This window comes from Engystomops pustulosus, chromosome 11 (assembly GCF_040894005.1).
Source record: "Engystomops pustulosus chromosome 11, aEngPut4.maternal, whole genome shotgun sequence".
In the NCBI taxonomy this organism is placed as follows: domain Eukaryota; kingdom Metazoa; phylum Chordata; class Amphibia; order Anura; family Leptodactylidae; genus Engystomops; species Engystomops pustulosus.
Window position 1 is genome coordinate 71,502,920 of NC_092421.1, and position 23,814 is coordinate 71,526,733.

Sequence of the window (23,814 nt, forward strand, 5' to 3'; positions counted from 1 at the left end):
TTTTATAGTTTTCTCTGAGAGCTGAATCTAAGTAGTAGAACTGGTTGCTCCATGCTTTGGTTTTCCAAGTATATTCCAGAACCAGTGCACGGTCACACTTACTTGGAAGTCTGGAACATCTTACCGTAAATCCTAGAAGATTAAAGCATAAACCCATAATTCAAACAGTTGTCACAAAATACACACAAAAAACTCTCCACATAGATGACATATATAGTGTAAGTGCCTTTTCACTTTATTCCATCCCCCCCCTCCGCACGTTACACAGGTGGCCGCGCAAAGTCATCGTGCAAAGGCGCAAGAGGAGGCGGAGAGTACAAAAGGGGTGGGGCTTGGGTGGATGAAGGAGTGTAATATCCATATATAATTATACAGTTATATGTTCATAGGCTCTCACTCTCCCCCATCTTTCTCGCACACATATGTACACGCACAGGCTCACACACATATATATATACAGGTACACGCAGATTTCTCATATATAAATACAGCTCTGTCAGTCACGCTCTCTACTTACGTACGTCATTTATAAAATGAGGAGTAGAGAAGGCTGAAATATAGGAAAGACTTGTCGCCCATAGCTGGAGGTGATGGACAATACACGCATACACACATCCCATATATGTCCTAGATCTCAAATACATACAGAATTGCTGGACCGGAAAAATCAAAGCTTAGGCCAAAAAAATATGGGTGAATTTTGGGTCAAATCTGTGAAAAATTATGATACATTCAAATTTTCCCTCAGGGACCAAAAATGAAAGACTCCTTGATTGGACAATTTTTTGAAAAAGCTTAAAGTGATGTACAGTCACATATTGACGGGTCCCTAGCAGTTTTAAGTTGCAGTGCCTAGGGTCCCATCTTTAATGGATATTTAAATTTCTAATCTGAGTTGATCTTTTTTGGTGCCCTAACCTGGGCCTATGAGATCCTTGGATAGGTAAAACCCAGCCCTAATTACAAGCAAAATTATAAATAATACAGCCAAGTGTCATAGACACTATCACATAGGTGATAGACGTCACCCAACCTCCTAAAATTCAGATGAAGATTTAGACAATTCTAAACTAAAGTCACAATTGGCTTAGGTATAGAAAAAAAAGCTAAAAAGTGCTAAACATAGGACTCCCTCCGCTCTACAGACCCCAAAGTCAAAAAAGTACTCAAAAAAGATCACCCTTTAGACTTGGGTTAAAGTCTGCTGCGTGGTCCTTCTGCAGTATATATACATATAAAATAAATGTAGGTTGGCAAAAAATTTTTTTTTTAAAAAGTAAAATAAATACATTAAAAAATAAATATACCACACTAAAATACTGTGGAATTTACTATAATAAGTATAATACTGGTTCTCCTTGAGGAGATCTAGGCGGCGCTGGCAATGCTTTCTGGGAAGAGAATGCAAATTAGCACATAGGTTAAGCTATAACTGTCTTGTGTTTTTACTGACACCTACTAAAACATAACATGCCTTCCCCCAAATTCCTAAGTGCTCAATACTAATTTTTTTTTAGGAATTATTTTGTCTAAAATCTCCTGAATTGTGACAGACACGTCCAATAGGGATCTGAGACAGACTGATTGCATACCTCCACACGCCACATCTACGCACGCACACATACCGCTTGTCCTGGCATACACCATGGAGTGTGCGTATGCACAGATATACTCTATACGCAGGGTTCAAATATATGTATATACAGATATGGAAAACGCAATCATCACTGGTATATACATAGAGAGATACAAGTACACACTCAGACATAGGTGATCGGGAAAAAAAATGACGTGCTTACTGCTATATACAGGTATACAACACTTGCATTGCGTACTTACGCTCACATATATACAGCGACAAGAACATGCATCCTCTTTCACGTACAGGTATATACAAGGTGAACTAGAGCCTCACGCACCTATATATATGTACATCCATACACGGATATATACAGACTGAGTGAGGCACTGAAGTACATAGATGGCGTTTTCATGTGATGCATCTCCGAATATGCTGACTAGAAAGTAGTCCTGTTTTTGAATCTTTTTGGGTTTTTTAGTAAGCGATGACATCATCATCATCTGAAATCATGTCAAAGTGCGTTTCAAGTGACATCACGGCGACGCTGGTCACGAGGAGGCAATAGTTGCCCATCTATGGTCAAAATATATTTGCTGTAGAAGAGCAGCCATTTTGTAAACTGTCCTTGGATGGTTGAAGGTGCCATTTTACAATTCACCTGTATACTTTGAAGGCAGCCATTTTGTCATAGGGTTGTGTTCATTCATAGCAGTCAGTCAGATACAAATATTTCCTCAGTGAACATATTAGGGATTTTATAGATGGGTTATTTTTCTGATATCTGTGTCTTTAATTAGGGCACACAAATTACTGTAATGCCTTCCCTTAATGTACCAATAACTTTACTGAGGTGTGAAGTACGGACACCAATGTTTTGTTGTTAGGTCACAAAATGGCTGCCCTCCTAGTATTGTGGGCCTTGTTTATCAAAGCAGTCTTTGTTACCTATAGCAACTAATTAGAGCCCAGATCTCACACTTGTTATGGGCAAGACATTACTCTCCCCCATGACTTCTTCCCCTGTATGTTATATATGACTTTCCCCGCATTTGATGGGTCAGATGACATAGGCCGCCATTTATGTACGTGCCTCTCAGGGCATCAATGTCCAATTATAACGTACATACAGACACATCCAGGGGGGGCTGAGCTCAGTCACACCCAGACAAACTATTAGTGACACGTTACATACAAAAAAAAATCATGTCCATTAGATGTCACATTAATGGAGCGAGCAGTCTCTTTCTAGAATTGTGTGGTCTCTCTATTGCAGGATGTCTCTCTGCTGGGAAGTGGGGGAGTGTTTATAAGGAGTCTTGCTGATACTATCCTATGATGTCTCTTTCTTATAGGAAGTGTCTCTTTTCACAGAAGGCATTGGCCTCCATCAAGTGCTTCTGTCTGTTATGGGGCTGTCACTGTCTTAGTCTGTAGGAGTTCTCACAGTGTACTTCCCGCGTGTGGGTCACGGACTCTCACAGGATGTTTCAGGGCATCTCTTTCTACGTGAGGATTTCCATATTTTGGGTTTCAAGGTGCAGTGTTTGAGTGAAGGGCTATCTAACTGTAGTAGGGTGTCTCTATATCTGTAGAATTGCTCTCTTAGGTTAATTGGGGAAAATTTTTCCACATAGTTTCTTGCTCCGCTATATCACAGTCCGGGATACAGTAAGTCTCTTGCCACAGATTCTGTATCCAGGTGTATATTCATACAATCTCCGATTCTTTCTCAAAGAATGTTTTTTTCTTGCTACCAATGTCCATCCTTAGGGAGTTTTATGAAATTTTTGGTCACGATAAATATTTCCCCCATCTTGGGCAGCAGATTCTCATTTCTGGAGCCGTGATGTGATCCTTGTCTTGTCCAGTTAGATGCATGTGACCAGCGAGATGACCTCCGAACCTCGCGACTTCATTACAGGGTTTTATCGGTTTCCTTCTTCAAGTGACTGTAAAAGGATTGTACAAATCTTAAAAGAGTCACTAAGGTCTGGTTATTGGCATCTGGTCCTTTTTAGTCAACTGGATTGTTAAAGAGTTTCTCCACCTAAATTTTAGAAAAATCTGATTAATAAGGCACAAACACGCCCATTTCCTGAGATAGACTTGTTGCCATTGATACACAGTAAAAGTTTAGTATTGACAAGGCAACATGTCCACATGTTGCCACTGGGAACACTTTTTACAGTTATTACAATAGAGATATATATATATATTTTACAATCCTATTAAAGATCAGTATTTTTTTGTGTGCAAAAACTGATAAATCAGATAAAGTGTCCCTCTGGTTTGAGTCTGTGGCGGCTGGCATATTTGCGTTGGAGAGACGACAACCCTTCAAGCAACCCTAACACAGGCCTTTTTTGCACCCTTTATTGCCATATTAATCAGATTTTAGTAAAAAAGAATTTTTCTAAGTATCTAATAATAATCTAATAATTCAATTGTATTATTGGATTATTTTAGCTTTTTTGCAATTTAGGCTATATTCACACCGACGTATATACGGCCGGTATACGTCCCCTATAGACGGCAATGGGCACACGGGAGCGGTACGGTGCAGCACACGTGCACCATAGCATGCGGTGCCATATTCCTCTATGGAGAGGGGCGGGGGTGAGCAGCCCTCTTCCTCTCCCTGGCTACGGTATGGCGGGCAATGGCAGTGTGAATGCGCCCTTAATAGTAGTTTTTATAAGAATCTGATTAATAAAGCAAAACAAAACTGCAACAGACTGCATTTAATTCTCCGCTCATTATTGGAGATTGCCTTGTTGCCATATAGCAGAAAGCAGGAGTACTGCCAGCAACGTTTCGGCTGATCCATACAACCTTTATCAAGCTTCATAAAGGTTGTATGGATCAGCCGAAACGTAGCTGCATGGGTGAATAAAGCCACTTTGTTTCACCATATCTAATGGAGTACTGCCTGCTTTCAGGTATTCTACAGAGGATTTCACCCAGGCAATCATCATCACCTGTTATTTTCTATTTTCCTTTCTTGTTGCCATAAAACAACATATTTAACTGTTTTACCTGTCTCTTTGTGGATGGTATTTTTGAGTGTTGACCTTTGTTGTAGCTGGTAAAATTTGTCTTCTGAAGTGGCAACCCTGCTTACACAGGTCCTACCTGCATCTTCCATTGCCATATTAATCAGATTTTAGTAAAAAAAATGGATAATTCATATCATAATGAAGTTGATGCAGAGTGGAATTTCCTAGTTTCATAGCACATTTTTGTTAGAAAAAATCTGATTAATAAAGCACAAGAAGGCTGCAGTTAGGGTGCTTTTAATCCTCTGCTAAAGACTTTTTGCCATGGATACACAGTAACATGTACTTTCAAAACAACATGTTCTCAGCAACATATCTGCTTAGACAGACGTCATTTCTGCTCCTTTTATTGCCGTATTAATCAGATTTTTGTTAAAAAAATGTCAACAACCCCTATCACTACAAAGTGGATTATTTTTTTTTACTTTATTTTTTTTAGCTTTTCGGAATATGGAATGGCAGGATTTATAATCTTAGATGAAAACGACTTACCTGTAATAATCTTCTTGTCCAGGAAGCGGAACTCCCTGTAGAGGATGATGGGTCTGCAACCAGTGCTGCTGCTCCAGGGCCAGGCGCTGTAATTCTGCAGACTGAGCATGCATGGCCTGTAACTGGTGGGCAGCCGAGAGAGGGGCGGAAAGTGAGGAAGGGAGGTCTCGATAAGGAGAGGCTGTAGGGGTAAAAATATGACACAAGTGAAAGAATCCAGAAAATGATCAATCTTGTCTTTCTCACACTGACACATAATGGGACAGAACTGGACTAATACAGCTCCCTCTAGAGGTGGCTGCAGGAAGCCAGTGTTTTCTGCTCTTAATCTAAGTTTATGCACAGGATTTGGTGCTCTGTATCAGAAAAGCAGATTAGTTTGAGAAGATATACAAATAAATAAATGGGTTAAAATCCACTCTAATGCCCCTTTCCCACACATATGTGCTACACTCGGACCTAGGTGTAGCATACTTTCGGCTGGTGAGGAGGAGGGGTGAGCGCTCCTCACCCTTCCCCTCTCCAACGGAAGCTGTGCAGCCAGGTCGTACATTTGGCAAAAGAAAGAGGCGCGGTATATCTTTTTTGCTTGAATAGCACAGTACAGTGATACATTTGTGTGCTCACCGTATCGTGCTATGCACAATGCATTTGTATGGGGCTGTATGCTAACTGCCATTCCTACGGCTAGCATATGGTCACCATATACGGTTCTGTGAAAGGGGCCTTAAAGTTATTGCTTCTCTTACACACTGTCACATTTGTGAAACTGAAATGACTGCTGTAGCACTTACCAAATATCTGTTGTCGGAGGACATCACTATCATGCAGGGGGTGAGGAATTAATGGATTTGGGAGGGCAGCTGCAGGGTACGGGATCCGTGTAAGATGGGACCCTGATGTGAGTGGATCCATTAAAGGGTGCACTGCAGCGGAAGCTAAAATAAAAAAAAATAGGATTTTTTTTTCAAATGCTGGAAGGCACCATACTTTCGTTATCGGAATTCGAGGCTACGACTCTAGAACTCACCTGCGTGTATGGCGTCCTGCTGGTGTAAGTGTAGGTGTGAATGGATGTGGGAATGCTGGTGATGATGTGGAGTAACGTTCAACAGTTGGAGTCTAGTCAAGGGGTCACCACTTAGAGCAGCCACTCTTTCTGCGTGCTGTCGTTCTGCAGCCAGTCGCTCAGCATAGGATAACTCCCCTCGGGCAGCTCCTGCGGCTCCAGCTGCTCCTGGTCCAGCCCCGGGTCCTGCCCCTGTGGCCCCTAGTGCTAGTCTTTCCCTCTCTAGAGCATGTTGGTGAGAGTGCTGCCCATGGTGGTAAGGAAAAGCAGGGTGCAATCCCATTTGTGGTGGGACACCAGCAGAAGAGGGTGGTGGCTGTGGAGGTGGGGGGTGATGTGGTGGTGGTGGAGGCATAGGGAGAGTAGATGGGTGTAGAGGGTCTAGCTCTCCTGGTTTTACTTCATATCCAGGTTTTAACCTTTCACGCAGTTCCCTTTCTGCCCGAGAAGGGTCACTGGCAAACACAGCAGGTAAATTGTAGGCAAGAAGTGGGTCTCCGATAGGTAAATAAAATGGGTGGTGCGGCGGGTGACCGGGTTGAGGTGCTCTTCCAGCTGGTGAAAGTACATGAGGGCGAGCATATTCACTTAAGGTGCGGAGAGCAGGTGTGTCAGGTCCCAAATAAGGAGGGACAGCAGCTACAGCTCCCGGGGGTTCAAAGTGAGGAGGACGAGACGGGGCTGAAGAAGGAGAAGGCAGTGCCAAAGAGGGATGGTGAGGAGGGGGCTGAGAACACAGCTGAGGGCAGTCATGAGATCGAGACTCCAATTTTTGCTGCAATAAAACATAGAAAGAAATTAAGAAAAAAAATTCTAGATTATTCTATTCTATATTCTATTCATGATTATGGAGGGCATGCATTTCGACAAATTTAGGTGATTGGATCATTTTGCAGCCGTGGCTATGTGGGCTTCCTTACATAGTGAAGTTGACGATAACATATTCGGCATATACCCGAAAATGACTTGGGAATGAACAACAACACCTCTCAGGTGATTAATGTGATCTTACCACATTCCTTTCCAGTTCTCGCTCCCGTTCACGTTCTCGGTCACGTTCTTCTCTAGCCCTCTGCTCACTCTCTCGTCGTGCTCTTTCAATTTGCTCCGATCTTTTCTTTGAAAGCTTGGACCCCTCCAAGGGCACAAAATACAGATCGGTCCGACAACACGAGTTGTAGCCTCGATCCAGGTGTTTGTTGAATCTATTGATGCATGAAACAGGAAAGGAAAAAAAACAAAGAAGCTTGAACATGACTTGATCAGCTGTGGGCACCAATGAGTTGACCATATAATACTTGGTGAGAGATTTTGGTTGTGTTGGTGCCCTTTTAAAGGCATGTGCTTTCATACTGATATTAACATGATTTTGATTTACCTTGCAGATTGGCTAGCATGACTTGGGGTGTCCACAATCTTGGGGGGAGGCGAGGGGCTGCTGGCAGGAGGAACAGGACTTTCGCCCTCTGCTTCACACTCCTCGATTGGTTCCTGTTTGATCTGCACAGGAGCTGTAGCTGGCGGTGGAGGTGCCGGTGGAGGAGCTGCTGGGGGAGCAGTAGAAGGAGTGGTAGGCGAAGTGTCTTTGAACGTCTGGGTTGGAACTGGTGGCGGAGTGGAAACTGGAAATGTCCCGCTCTTATAAGGTGGTGGAGGTCCACTTTTATAAGGTGGTGCTGATGCTGGAGGAGCTCCTTTGTAACCTTGGAATGGTGGGTAGTTGGCATAAGGTTGATTGTTAGGAGGATAATGGCAAACTGAAGAAGTTGATTGGGGTTGATAGAGATTATGTGTTGACTGAGGGTTCTGGGACTCGACCTGGGAAGAGTAACCCAAATTCCCACCTGTAGCTGGAGGCTGTGATGAGAGATGGGATGTATTTTGGGGTGCAGGTGACTGTCCACCGCCACTTCCTGACCCAGGAGCCGTATGCTGAGTGTTGTTTTGATGGTGGGAACTTGGAGATAAAATGCCACTAGGCAGAACATGAGGGGGGTGATGGCTGGATTGTGGAGCAACCCCTTGTGGTTGGCTACTTTGTGGAGTGGGAGATCTTCCTCTGTTTGGTAGAATATGAGGGTGGTGAGAATTATTTGTATTATGATTTGGAGACTGACCCTGTGCACCTGTTGCTCCCCCATGAGGGTGAAGCATGCTACTTTGGGATGCTGGAGATTGAATGGTGCCTGGTGTAGGCATTGGGTGAGGGGGGTGATTATTATGAGGGGATTGAGCACGTGTGCTACTGTGGTGAGGAGCACCAAACCCACCTCCAAGGTTCTGCCCTCCACTAACTTGTCCATTTTGAGGAGGGGGCTGGGGATACCGTGGGGCTCCTTCATTTCGCCCATAACCAAGTCCACCTTGACTCCAAGATGGATGTGGACCTGGCTGAGGCTGACCATATTTCCCTTGTGTAGGGAACTGATGAGGGTAACCAGGTGGGTATTGTCCTGGGTAAGGAGGATATCGAAGTGTACAGGAAGCAGAAGGAAGAGGTGGTCCAGTTTTTTCTCCGACCTGGGATGGCAGTCCAGGAGATGCATTGAGAGGACGCAAAGCCGGTGGTGGAGGCAAGTTGTGGGAAACATGGGGATATGATGTTGTGGATGAAGAACTTGCGGGTAAAGAAGGAGGAGGAGCTGTAGGAGAAGCCAACGGCCTTGGAGAACCCAACCCTGCTATAGGAGTGGTGGGTGGAGGCTTGACTTGAGGGGTCTGTGGAGGTCCAGCTTTTATCATCGCACCACTACTGGGATATAATTGTGGGAGATGGGGAGCTGGGTATGGTCTAGCAGTTGGAGGCTCGCTTGGTACAGGTGGCTGAGAAGTCTGAGGTGGTGGTGGAGGCAACACAGGATTTTCAGGAACTGGTGAAGCAGGAGGTGGGGGAGAACCAGGACCCCTATACAGAGAAGGAAATGATTTTGGGGAAGGGACTGAAGACGCGTCACTCTCACTGTCTCCACTGTGCAAGCTCGGAGAAGTACTGCGGTTATCCTGGTCAATATCACGAGGGTCGCTCCCTCCATCTTCATTACCACTTTGCCCATCTAAGCTTTCTTCATCAGGAGGCGGACGGGGAACTTCAGGAGACTGTGGATGAATACAGGTGAACAGACATGAATATTAGGTTCCTCTATTAGGGATTTGATATTAATTTCATAAATACCTTTAAATCCAGAAAGTTTCAACCACTTCGTTTGAGTAGCACAATGTCTTGTCAGAGTCTAAGACTTCATACAGATTATGTTACAGAAATATACGAAGATCTGTGTCTATAAACCTCCTGCACACTAAGAGAGTAGTATTTAGAGACCCCAAAGTTGCCCAAATCAACTAGTCATTGTCCACTTTGTGTTGTTTTTCCACAATTAGGGTAAGGGAACGCCTCTCTCGATAATCTTTTACCCTAATGGGTCATATGGAAAGGTCTTGAAGGACTGAAAATTGCTTTTAGAAAAATCTAATGAATAGTGCAGGCCGAGATGGTAATCAGATTTTCTTGAGAAATGAAGAAACACTGTAAAATACTGATAGGGAGAACTTCCTGCCTCCATATTACCTAGTATTAGACATGTATGAAGATGAATGTAGGGAGATGTAGAACTCTCTGAAATGACAAGTGTCTCACCTCCATTTTAGCTTTCTTCTGACTTTTCCCCGCGTCGCTCTCACTCTCAGAGGAGTCTTTTACTCTTTCCCGTTTACTGTTCTTAGGGACAGAGTCATCCATGCGACCCTTCTTCAGGAGGAGACAAGAATTTTTGTAAATAAGGTGGACCTTAGGGTTCCCAGGTACATCCTATGTTTTATACCATTACCTTCGCACTTGGCCTGCCCTTTTCACTCTTGCTGTCACTACTGGATGTACTGATGGCCCCAGGAGATGCTCTGCCCCTCGCTCTACGCTCCTCCCGTGGACCCACGCTCTCCTTTTTCCTTCCACTCCTCATCGACATCTTCTTAAAGACACAGAAAAGAAAAGACGCGTCATATTGAGTAGGAAAAAAAAAATACCTATGGAAAGTTATGTAATAGACTGAAAACCGTCTCTAAGCAACAGAGAATTTTTGGAGATGAGGAAGCGTATAGGCAGCAGGGGCCAAGCCAGGTCTATGATGTGAGGAGGGGAGCGGCGATAAGCGGGAAAGAATCCACCACAAAGGAGATAGGAAAGGTACAAGAGTCCCTAGTAGCACAATTATTTCAGGAACGAAACGTGGGTCAGCACCTGGATTACCCAGTACTCACCGAGTCTTTGTTCTGTCGGGTTTTCATATTGTAGGGTGCACAGGCCCCATCTCCTTGCAGTTAACAGAAAACATGAACTGCCCCCCTGAAAGAGCCAGGAGCGGGGAGGGGAAAGGATAAGGGCCAAATATATCCAGTAAGGGGAGACCTACCTGGGGAAACAAAGAGAATATACATCATAAACATAATTAATAATAATCTATAACTCCACTCTTATTAATGTAAGTTATAGTAAATTTACTAGGCCACTGAGGTACATGCTGCTACAGAAGAGCTCTGGAATTGGATCCGGCAGCAATCTGGTAATTTTTCAGAAAATATGAGGTCAGGGATTAAAACGCACTCCATATTTATGACTGTATAACACCTATATAACTATTCCTCCTAAATACTGAAATTCACCCAGGTTTACTACTGTTTCATAGCTCCCAACTGTCCCAGATTCGTCGGGACACTCCCGTTTTTTTTTGGGTGCTGTCCCGCCGCCCCGGGTGGTTGGGTGAATGTCCAAGCTGCTCCTCAATCCCATGGGTGGTCTCTCCTACTGGTCCCTGTCCCTACTCACCAGAGCTGCAGGGCCAGGATCAGCTGCTGCTGCCTCAACATGTCTCTTCTATACTTTGCAGGGCAACGAGGCAAAGGTGAGTAGCAAAGTATTTTTTTTAATACCCAGGGACAGGGGAGGACAGGAGGCCACTATTTGTGGGGAGATGGTGGAGGACAGGAGGCCACAATATGAGAGGGGATGGAGATGAGGTGACTATTTGAGGGGAAATGGAGGAGGACAGAGGCCACTATATAAATGGAAATGGGGGAGGACAAAAGGACACAATGAGGGCGAGATGGAAAACAGGAGGCCAGTATATGAGGGGAGATGGAGGAGGCCACTATATGGGGGGAGATGAAGGAGGACAGGAGGCCACAATATGAGGGAAGATAGGGGAGGATAGGAGGCCACTATATGAGGGGAGATGGAGGAGGACAGGAGGCCACAATATGAGGGGAGATGGAGGAGGACAGGAGGACACTATATGAGGGGATATGGAGGAGGCCACTATATTAGGGGAGATGGAGGAGCATAGAAGGCCAACATATGAGGGGAGATGGAGGAGGACAGAAGACCACTATATGAGGGGACATGGAGGACAGGAGGCCACTATATGAGGGGATATGGAGGAGGCCAAGAGGCCACTATATGAGGGGAGATGGAGGAGGCCACTATATGAGGGGATATGGAGGAGGCCAGGAGGCCACTATATGAGGGGAGATGGAGGACAGGAGGCCACTATATGAGGGGAGATGGAGGAGGCCAGGAGGCCACTATATGAGGGGAGATGGAGGACAGGAGGCCACTATATGAGGGGAGATGGAGGAGGACAGGAGGCCTTTATATGAAGGGAGATGGAGGAGGACAGAAGGCCACAATATGAGGGAAGATGGAGGTGGCCACAATATGAGGGGAGATGGAGGAGAATAGCAGGCCACTATATGAGGAGAGATAGAGGAGGACAGGAGGCCATTATATGTTGCTGAGATGTATTAGGGGGCATATGGGTCAGCAAGGAAGGGGGGGGGGGGTCTTGGCCACAGGGGGCATTATATTATGTGGGGGCCATTAGGTCAATATTATACTATGTTTAGGGGTAGGTCAAAAGGCGCTGTTTCTGAAAAAGGGGAGGGGCCTTTGTCCCTCTTTGTCTAGCCCAAGAGCTGGGAGGTATGCTGTTTGGCGCAAGGCATGTCTACATAACATATTGCACCTGTTCCACCCCATTTCTACAGTTGTGGAGCTTTATGGCCCAAACAATTTAATATAAAATCACGTTCCCACTCTGGCAGTCAAATTGAATTTCGAAACGCGATTGAAGCACAGTGAGGAGCCCTTCCCGATCACAGATGCGTTTAACCCCCTTGCGATGGGGAAGCCGCATGGTTTACCACCTCTCCACTGCACTTAAATTCTATTTCAAAACACAAGAGTGTGAACGCGGCTTTAAGGGGGTTTCCTAGAGTGTTGTATCCGTTCACTGCTGGCCTCTGTATATAGAGGCGGTGATGTCACATAGGCAAGGCGCACCGCTAAATACGCGCCGTAGTGGACGCATGAACCAAAATAAGCAGAAATTGTTTATTTCTAACCATCTGAAAAAAATATGGCACAGAGCAACAACCAATCTGCCATGTGTGAACATAACCTGATGCCACATCCACGCCTTTCGACAATTTATTTAGTATTTTATCCCATAAAAGTCAATGGAGGAAATCCGCTCAGGACAGGGAGAGATGCACAGGAAAATCTACAGCACAGACTCATACATGGAGTGTGAATTATAATCTGCGAGGTCCTTATTATACGTAGTATCCATCTGCTACGGGATTTCCTATAAGTAAGTGAACCCCTCTTAGTAGAAGCTTAGGATCATACTCACAACCTCCACAGTCCTCACCCTGGAAGAAGAGCTGTGCTGGTGGTCATGTGACCAGGGGGTGGAGCCTATCTGCAGAGCATTGCAACAAGAGAGTCGTCTGCAGGTACAAACCTATGATCCTTGTTCTATGCAGCCTGTGGAGAGGGCAGGAGGAGCTGTGGGTGCAGTATCTATTACCACCTATCCACGATACGTCTTACACAGTGACAGGAGTATATAAAGAAATAGTATATAGCTGAGCCCCAGTGCTGTGTGCGAATAGTCCTGCTCATTGCACTGCATGCCGCCATATGGTGCTATGGTATGGTCTGTATTACAGTGGTAATATTATTATGTTACAGCACCCCACTGTGTATGATGCTAGTACTCTGCAGCACCCCTACTGTTATTAAATAACAGCACCCCACTGTGTATAATGCTAGTACTCTGTAGCACCCCTACTGTTATTACATAACAGCACCCCACTGTGTATAATGCTAGTACTCTGCAGCACCCCTACTGTTATTACATAACAGCACCCCACTATGTATAATGCTAGTACTCTGCAGCATCCCTACTGTTATTACATAACAGCACCCCACCGTCTATAATGCTAGTACTTTGCAGCACCCCTACTGTTATTACATAACAGCACCCCACTGTCTATAATGCTAGTACTTTGCAGCACCCCATCATGTATAATGCTAGTACAATGCACGCCCCTGCTATTATTATGTTACAGCACCCCACCATGTATAATGCTAGTACTCTGCAGCACCCCACCGTCTATAATGCTAGTACTTTGCAGCACCCCATTGTGTATAATGATACTACAATGCAGCACTCCTGCTATTATTATGTTACAGCACGCCACCATGTATAATGCCAGTACTCTGCAGCACCCCTACTGTTATTACATTACATCACCCCACCTTGTATAATGCTAGAACTCTGCAGCACCCCAACTGTTATTATGTTACAGCACCCCACCATGTATAATGCTAGTACTCTGCATCACCCCTACTGTTATCACATTACAGCACCCCGCCATGTATAATGCTAGTACTCTGCAGCACCCCATCGTGTATAATGATACTACAATGCAGCAACCCTGCTATTATTATGTTACAGCACGCCACCATGTATAATGCTAGAACTCTGCAGCACCCCAACTGTTATTATGTTACAGCACCCCGCCATATATAATGCTAGTACTCTGCAGCACCCCTACTGTTGTCACATTACAGCACCCCGCCATGTATAATGCTAGTACTCTGCAGCACCCCACTGTGTATAATGCTAGTACTCTGCAGCACCCCTACTGTTATCACATTACAGCACCCCACCATGTATAATGCTAGAACTCTGCAGCACCCCTACTGTTATTACATTACAGCACCCCACCATGTATAATGCCCGTACTCTGCAGCACCCCTACTGTTATTACATTACAGCACCCCACCATGTATAATGCTAATACTCTGCAGCACCCCACCATGTATAATGCCAGTACTCTGCAGCACCCCTACTATTATTATGTTACAGCACCCCACCGTGTATAATGCTAGTACTCTGCAGCACCCCTACTGTTATTACATTACATCACCCCACCTCGTATAATGCTAGTACTCTGCAGCACCCCTACTGTTATCACATTACAGCACCCCGCCATGTATAATGCTAGTGCTCTGCAGCACCCCACTGTGTATAATGCTAGTACTCTGCAGCACCCCTACTGTTATTACATTACAGCACCCCACCATGTACAATGCTAGAACTCTGCAGCACCCCTACTGTTATTACATTACAGCACTCCACCGTGTATAATGCTAGTACTCTGCAGCACCCCTACTGTTATTACCTTACAGCACCCCACAGTGTATAATGCTAGTACTCTGCAGCACCCCACCGTGTATAATGCTAGTACTCTGCAGCACCCCTACTGTTATTACATTACAGCACCCCACCATGTATAATGCTAATACTCTGCAGCACCCCTACTGTTATTACATTACAGCACCCCACCGTGTATAATGCTAGAACTCTGCAGCACCCCTACTGTTATTACATTACAGCACCCCGCCATGTATAATGCTAGTACTTTGCAGAACCCCATCGTGTATAATGATACTACAATGCAGCAACCCTGCTATTATTATGTTACAGCACGCCACCATGTATAATGCTAGAACTCTGCAGCACCCCAACTGTTATTATGTTACAGCACCCCGCCATATATAATGCTAGTACTCTGCAGCACCCCTACTGTTATCACATTACAGCACCCCGCCATGTATAATGCTAGTACTCTGCAGCACCCCACTGTGTATAATGCTAGTACTCTGCAGCACCCCTACTGTTATTACATTACAGCACCCCACCATTTATAATGCTAGAACTCTGCAGCACCCCTACTGTTATTACATTACAGCACCCCACCGTGTATAATGCTAGAACTCTGCAGCACCCCTACTGTTATTACATTACAGCACCCCACCATGTATAATGCCAGTACTCTGCAGCACCCCTACTGTTATTACATTACAGCACCCCACCATGTATAATGCTAATACTCTGCAGCACCCCACCATGTATAATGCCAGTACTCTGCAGCACCCCTACTATTATTATGTTACAGCACCCCACTGTGTATAATGCTAGTACTCTGCAGCACCCCTACTGTTATTACATTACATCACCCCACCTTGTATAATGCTAGTACTCTGCAGCACCCCTACTGTTATTATGTTACAGCACCCCGCCATGTATAATGCTAGTACTCTGCCGCACCCCTACTGTTATCACATTACAGCACCCCGCCATGTATAATGCTAGTACTCTGCAGCACCCCACTGTGTATAATGCTAGTACTCTGCAGCACCCCTACTGTTATTACATTACAGCACCCCACCATGTACAATGCTAGAACTCTGCAGCACCCCTACTGTTATTACATTACAGCACTCCACCGTGTATAATGCTAGTACTCTGCAGCACCCCTACTGTCATTACATTACAGCACCTCACCGTGTATAATGCTAGTACTCTGCAGCACCCCTACTGTTATTACATTACAGCACCCCACCGTGTATAATGCTAGTACTCTGCAGCACCCCACCGTGTATAATGCTAGTACTCTGCAGCACCCCTACTGTTATTACATTACAGCACCCCACCATGTATAATGCTAATACTCTGCAGCACCCCTACTGTTATTACATTACAGCACCCCACCGTGTATAATGCTAGAACTCTGCAGCACCCCTACTGTTATTACATTACAGCACCCCACCGTGTATAATGCTAGTACTCTGCAGCACCCCTACTGTCATTACATTACAGCACCTCACCGTGTATAATGCTAGTACTCTGCCGCACCCCTACTGTTATTACATTACAGCACCCCACCGTGTATAATGCTAGTACTCTGCAGCACCCCTACTGTTATTACATAACAGCACCCCACCGTGTATAATGCTAGTACTCTGCAGCACCCCTACTGTTATTTTGTTACAGCACCCCATCGTGTGTAATGCTAGTACTCTGCAACACCCCTACTGTTATTAAATTACAGCACTCCACCGTGTATAATGCTAGTACTCTGCAGCACCCCTACTGTTATTACATTACAGCACCCCACCGTGTAAAATGCTAGAACTCTGCAGCACCCCTACTGTTGTTACATTACAGCACCCCACCGTGTATAATGCTAGTACTCTGCAGCACCCCTACTGTTGTTGCATTACAGCACCCCACCGTGTGTAATGCTAGTACTCTGCAGCACCCCATCGTGTATAATGCTAGTACAATGCAGCAACCCTGCTATTATTATGTTACAGCACCCCTCCATGTATAATGCTAGTACTCTGCATCACCCCTACTGTTATTACATTACAGCACCCCACTGTGTATAATGCTAGTACTGTGCAGCACCCCTACTGTTATTATGTTACAGCACCCCACCTTGTATAATGCTGGTACTCTGCAGCACCCCTACTGTTATTACATTACAGCACCCCATCGGGTATAATGCTAGTACTATGCAGCACCCCTGCTATTATTATGTTACAGCACCCCACCATGTATAATGCTAGTACTCTGCAGCACCCCACTGTGTATAATGCTAGTACTTTGCAGCACCCCTACTGTCATTACATTACAGCATCCCACCGTGTATAATGCTAGTACTCTGCAGCACCCCTACTGTTATTACATTACAGCACCCCACCTTGTATAATACTAGTACTCTGCAGCACCCCTACTGTTATTTTGTTACAGCACCACATCGTGTGTAATGCTAGTACTCTGCAACACCCCTACTGTTATTAAATTACAGCACTCCACCGTGTATAATGCTAGTACTCTGCAGCACCCCTACTGTTATTACATTACAGCACCCCACCGTGTAAAATGCTAGAACTCTGCAGCACCCCTACTGTTGTTACATTACAGCACCCCACCGTGTATAATGCTAGTACTCTGCAGCACCCCTACTGTTGTTGCATTACAGCACCCCACCGTGTGTAATGCTAGTACTCTGCAGCACCCCATCGTGTATAATGCTAGTACAATGCAGCACCCCTGCTATTATTATGTTACAGCACCCCACCATGTATAATGCTAGTACTCTGCAGCACCCCATCGTGTATAGTGCTAGTACAATGCAGCACCCCTGCTATTATTATGTTACAGCACCCCATCATGTATAATGCTAGTACTCTGCAGCACCCCTATTATTATTATGTTACAGCACCCCACCGTGTATAATGCTAGTACTCTGCAGCACCCCTACTGTTATTATGTTACAGCACCCCTCCATGTATAATGCTAGTACTCTGCATCAACCTTACTGTTATTACATTACAGCACCCCACTGTGTATAATGCTAGTACTGTGCAGCACCCCTACTGTTATTATGTTACAGCACCCCACCTTGTATAATGCTGGTACTCTGCAGCACCCCTACTGTTATTACATTACAGCACCCCATCGGGTATAATGCTAGTACTATGCAGCACCCCTGCTATTATTATGTTACAGCACCCCACCATGTATAATGCTAGTACTCTGCAGCACCCCACTGTGTATAATGCTAGTACTTTGCAGCACCCCTACTGTCATTACATTACAGCATCCCACCGTGTATAATGCTAGTACTCTGCAGCACCCCTACTGTTATTACATTACAGCACCCCACCTTGTATAATGCTAGTACTCTGCAGCACCCCACTGTGTATAATGCTAGTACTTTGCAGCACCCCTACTGTTATTACATTACAGCACCCCACCGTGTATAATGCTAGTACTCTGCAGCACCCCTACTGTTATTACATTACAGCACCCCGCCGTGTATAATGCTAGTACTCTGCGGCACCCCTACTGTTATCACATTACAGCACCCCATCGTGTATAATGCTAGTACTCTGCAGCACCCCTACTGTTGTTATGTTACAGCACCCCACCGTATATAATGCTAGTACTCTGCAGCACCCCACTGTGTATAATGCTAGTACTCTGCAGCTCCCCTACTGTTATTACATTACAGCAACCCACCATGTATAATGCTAGTACTCTGCAGCACCCCATCGTGTATATTGCTAGTACTATGCAGCACCCCTGCTATTATTATGTTACAGCACCCCATCGTGTATAATGCTAGTACTTCGCAGCACCCCTACTGTCATTACGTTACAGCACCCCACCGTGTATAATGCTAGTACTCTGCAGCACCCCTACTGTTATAATAATAATAATAATTCTTTATTTATATAGCGCACACTGATTACGCAGCACTGCACAAGCATGTCAAATTGGTCCCTGTCCCCATGGGGCTCACAATCTAAACAACCTAACAGTATGTTTTGTAGTGTGGGAGGAAACCGGAGGACCTGGAGGAAACCCACGCAAACACGGAGAGAACATGCAAACTCTTTACAGATGTTGACCTGGGTGGGATTCTGACCCCAATGCTGCAAGGCAGAAGTGCTGAAGCCGCCCTGTTATTACATCATAGCACCCCACTGTGTATAATGCTAGTACTCTGCAGCACCCCTACTGTTATTACATTACAACATCCCACCACTGTCATTTTCGGTATCCATACTGCTAGTACTCTGCTGCACTCCTATGTTTAGAACCGTACAGGACCCCATCACTGTTACTTCCCAGCATCCATATTGCCTGTACTCTGGCCCTTGCAATGTTACTCTCCTGTTTACTTTGCAGCATCCTCACTCAATATCCTGGAGTCTGCACACCCTGGATACTGAGTGCACCTGCTGCATGACTACTGTAACACTTTGCTCCTTTTGATATCTCAGCGACTGATTCTTTGCAACATTCCTGGTTCTCTTACCCTGTGTACATACATGTAATGCTAGACTACCACCAGTGACACATAAAAAACAACTCTCCAAAGGATACAGCATGGGGCATACCTAATAGTACCATGTAATGACCAAACAACTCTACCAATGTAGCACCATCACACATAAAAGCTTCATATAAGGCCTATATAACACTGTCTACTACTATGTCTAATTAGACAAATAAAGACAGTCCCCAGTTACGTACAGGATAGTTTCTATGGTACGTCTGTAACTAGGGGTTGTCTGTAAGTTGGGACTCCCTTTATACCCCTTTAAAGTGAGGACATAAATTTGTGATATATAATACTGCCCTATAGACATAAAATGATTAAAAAAAATACCCATCCTCTACTAGATCTTTATAAACTGCTGAATTTATATTTAGTGGCCCTTTAAAGGGAACCTGTCACCAGGAGGCCCATTTTTAGCACTCCCCCAGTCCCCACAGAGCATAGTACAGTGTTTTTGTATAAAAAATTGGTTTTACAAAAAAAAGATAGGTTATATTGTACCTTTCATTAGCATCTGCTGTGTGACTAGGCAGTTGCCAATTGGGAGGGGCTGGAAAGGAGCAGTTCCCCCCACCCTTGGGAAACATGTGACCTTTTCAAATATATGAATAACTCCCCACACTCGGGATTGGCTGTAGAGGAGCAGGGGGCGTCGCTAAGCCAAGTGATGGGTGTTTTCATATATTTGAAAAGGTCACATGGAGAAGCTGTTTCCCAAGGGTGGGGGGACTGCTCCTTTACAGACCCTCCCAACTGCCTAGTCACACAGCAGATGCTAATGAAAGGTACACAATAATATATATTTTTTTCTGTAAAACCAATTTTTAATACAAAAACACTTTGGCAGTGTATGTACTATGCTCTGTGGGGACTGGAGGAGTGCTAAAAATGGGTCTCCTGGTGACAGGTTCCCTTTAATGACTACGGTAATAATTGTTACTTTTATGGTCCTAAAAGGAATTTTTCCAAATTTGATCTGAATCAAATTTTGCAGTCATTCAGTTTTTGGGAGATATAAGATATTCATATTATGGGGAATTGATCTGGCATGTTCATTGTGAGAAAAACCTAAAGCCATACATTATTATAATTTTAGATTTGTATAAATCGGTATTATGTCGGAATAACTAAAAGTAATACATCATAAAATGAAAGTCTTACATCTTCACCTCCTCTAAGTTCAGAAACTTAATCGCTCATCCAAAAAAATAGAGTGATAAAGGAAATATGAGAGAGGGAGGAGGGAGATGCAGCTGCAGTTTGTCTCTGTATTGCTGTGAGAGGGGAGAGAGAGCTGAAGTTAGGAAGTCATCATTGGAGGTATGCGTCATGCCCCAAAACAAATGTGAACACAGCTGTAGATACAGGGGTGGCTTTTGTGTAATGCTTTCCATGCAACTGTGAATGGGGGGCTGGAGGGTAGGGACACAATTCACCAAACCGGCTTTTACAGGTAACCAGATAGGAGTGGGATGAAGACCAGAATTCTCCCTGATCTCCACTTGCTATCCTTCTTCTCTTAATTTTCCAGGTTAGCCGGAGGGGAAAAAATAGTCGGGAAAAAAAGGGGCGTAACTTGAGGGTGTGGTTTAAACGGCGCACAAGAGGCTTAGGAGGCCCCTAAGGTGACACTTTGCCATATGAACAGGCTAGTACTATAAACCCATACATTATAGTCGGGGGCCGAGCACAGTTTTAGCTCTTTCTCCCCTCTCGCAGCATGCAGACACAGAGAGAAGGCAGCTGCATCTCCCCGTACTCCACTTTCCTCTCCCTTCACTGTTCTACCCTAGATGGATTTTTTGGTCCCTTAGGCTGTTTAAAGAGTAAATACAGGGAAATAATGGGGAACACCAGGCGTACAGGGACCCCGTAAATGTGTTTGGGAGTAAACAAGCTGCTGTGATCCCATTCATCACAAGAACATTGGTGTTCTAAAATCCTGTTATCCCCTCGAGTCAATGGATCTTAAATCATATTCCACTGCTGGAACCCCCACAATCACAGAATAGGGGTCCCTTATCCCCCTCTTTGAATTAACCAGCAGAAGAACATACGTGCTGCTCCTCCATTTATTTTTATGGAACTGGTGTCGTATTCAACTATTTCCAGCATTGGAAAATTTGCTGCAAGGCATAAGAGACCCCAAATCTTCTCAGCGGGGAGGGAGACCTCCGCCAATGTACAAGTCATGGATATGGACCCTGTTGGCTGATGGTTTCCATCTAAACCATAGACCATAGATATGGCAACATCACCTCTAAGAAGTGAACTGGACTACATACCTGCTGCTCCAGAGGGATAAGGGATCCTGGTGGGATATCAAATGGGATACACTGGATATGGGATACCTGAATCTTATTGGAATACAACTTATAATCATGGTGGACATAAAGTTGACTATGGTGACACTTTATATATGGCACATAAACTTGGGCTGCGTTCACAGGTTCCGAGATAAGGAGATTTAACTAATTACATTGCGCTCAACATAGGTTTCGAAAATGCATGCGTTAACGCAAACAAAATACAACGCGTGAACGCAGCCTTGGGTGTACAAATATGGCGGCATCGATGGAGCTCCAAATCCTACAATGTATCACCCCATGTACAGCATCACAATATTAACAAACAGAGAGACCAACACCAGAATAAGTGGAATGAGCCAATACATTGGGGACCCTACAGAGGAGAAAATCAAACACATCATAATTTGGGGTGCTCGGTATACCCCAGAGCGCAATGTACTGACAGCTACACCAGTGATTAGCAAGCATCTTGTATAAAAAGAGACGTCATATGATAATATTATATCAACTCCAAGTAATATTTTTTGGGGGAAAGCTGGGTGACAAACAATATGTCCTCCTTATAGGCATTACCCAGCTTTTCCAAAACCCTGCACGGCAAACCTTCCCATTAACCCTGAGATACAGACGCGGGGAGGGGGGGATAGATGCACCGTTCAGGAGTGCAGGAAAGCTGGATATCAATCTTTGTATTACTCATATCGACTATCAACTCAGCTTTGATATAACTCAGATAAATCTTTTACAGAGGACGACTCAAGGACTTATATTATTATTATTATTATTATTGAGATTATATCGTGACATGACATTTACTTACGGCTTTCATCGCGACACGGCAAACCTTATCTGACCCCAGTGTAGGCGCAGCGCGAGAGGCGATAGCTATTAACCCTTCCCGTCATTCCTATGACAATCCACATATAAGCAGGTAGGTGCGCGTGCCGTACATGGACGATTAAACATTTCATGACATAATCCACAGTCCTGCCCCTCGCACACGGATCCGGATCTACTGTCTACACACACACACATACATATATATATATAGTAACATGGAGGACGGGGTTAACGAAACATTATGCATTCAATTGCAAGTAGAAGGGTACAGCAGTATTCCAAATATCTAGCAATACCTGCTCCCCCTGGTAGGCCTCTCCTGCGTTCTCTCCATGATGTAGATTGCGAGCTGTTGAGCCCAGGGCAGATAGCTGTGTACTGCGCAGTAGTGTATGTTGGTGCCGGGGGTGTGTACATGAAGGGGATCCCGCAGGAGGGGGGTGTGTATGTCTGTATTTTCGTATGTCTGTGCGTTCGATGCCGTGATCAATGGCTTAATATGTGTCTCATGTAAACGCGTCGCCTGCGTCCCCCTCCCCGGCTGCACGTATGTGTATGTACGCTGTGTAAATCTCTTTACACCTCCTCTCAATCTCCGCTCAAGAAAACCTCTTGGAAGGATCCAGAAACAAGCGCAGCGGCACCCACCTAACAAAAGGATTGGGGGGCGCAGGGGGGTGGTGGTGTTGGTTGGGGGAGCTGCGATTCCTCCTCTATATTTCTCTCTTTCGCCTTTTAAATTCGCAGCATTCCAGACCATTCGCAATCATCCAGGGCCATGGGAGCCCCCACGAATCATTGTGCCGAAGGGTTCCTGTGCCTGCGATGCTGGCTGAGGCCAAAAGGGAAAAAAAATAAAATGAAAAAGAGGGGCGAGCGAGAAACCAGCCACACGGCAGAAAGAATAAAAAAAAAAAAAGAAAAAAAAAAGGAGAGAGAGATTTTTTCGCTTTTTTTTTTTTTTTTAATCCGTTGTGCAGTGAAAATCCCACAAAAGACGAAAAAAAATTTTTTACCTCCTCCTCCCCCCCTCCTAAACTGCTCCCTCCCCCCTCCTGCTGGTGACTCCCCCTGCCTTGTTACCTCCCTCTCTTTCTCTGCGTCTCTCTGTCTGTCTAACCCTCCCTCTCTCACCTCTCTCTCTGTTACTCTCTTCCTTGAGGTCTCAGAAAATAGCAGCGCTAGAGGAAGGGGGGAGGGGGGGTCTCGCAGAGATAGGGGGATAGATTAGTGGGGGTCCTGCAAAGATTGGGGTTTTTTTGGGGTGCCCTAAAGACGTGTCATGTCTCCTCCATATGTAGAGGAGGGAGGAGAGAGAGGTCACAGCCAGAGAAATGTTTTCATTCTGCCTCTAGCTGTCTCTCCCCCTCCTCACGTTACTCTCCCCCTGCTCTTCCTGTAATTTCTAACACAAAAGGGGGGGTT

The 23,814-nt window shown here is 45.0% G+C and overlaps 1 protein-coding gene across 7 annotated transcripts; it reads right to left on the minus strand.

Moving 5' to 3' along the window:
* Window positions 1-212: 212 nt before the first annotated feature.
* On the minus strand, window positions 213-23,350 carry ATN1 (atrophin 1). 7 transcript variants are annotated; one of them, XM_072129881.1, is made up of 10 exons: window positions 23,038-23,350; window positions 10,454-10,605; window positions 10,024-10,161; window positions 9,834-9,944; window positions 7,578-9,295; window positions 7,212-7,404; window positions 6,161-6,974; window positions 5,925-6,068; window positions 5,131-5,311; window positions 213-3,629 (listed from the first exon to the last, which is right to left on the minus strand). In XM_072129881.1, exons 2-10 carry the CDS (start codon window positions 10,478-10,480, stop codon window positions 3,566-3,568), a joined length of 3,390 nt encoding a protein of 1,129 aa, XP_071985982.1. In that variant the 5' UTR covers window positions 10,481-10,605; window positions 23,038-23,350; the 3' UTR covers window positions 213-3,565. The 7 variants fall into 7 exon arrangements, with proteins under 7 accessions (XP_071985982.1, XP_071985983.1, XP_071985978.1 ...); XM_072129882.1 differs by having other exon boundaries at window positions 213-3,531; window positions 10,024-10,164; XM_072129877.1 differs by having other exon boundaries at window positions 10,024-10,164.
* Window positions 23,351-23,814: the final 464 nt, after the last annotated feature.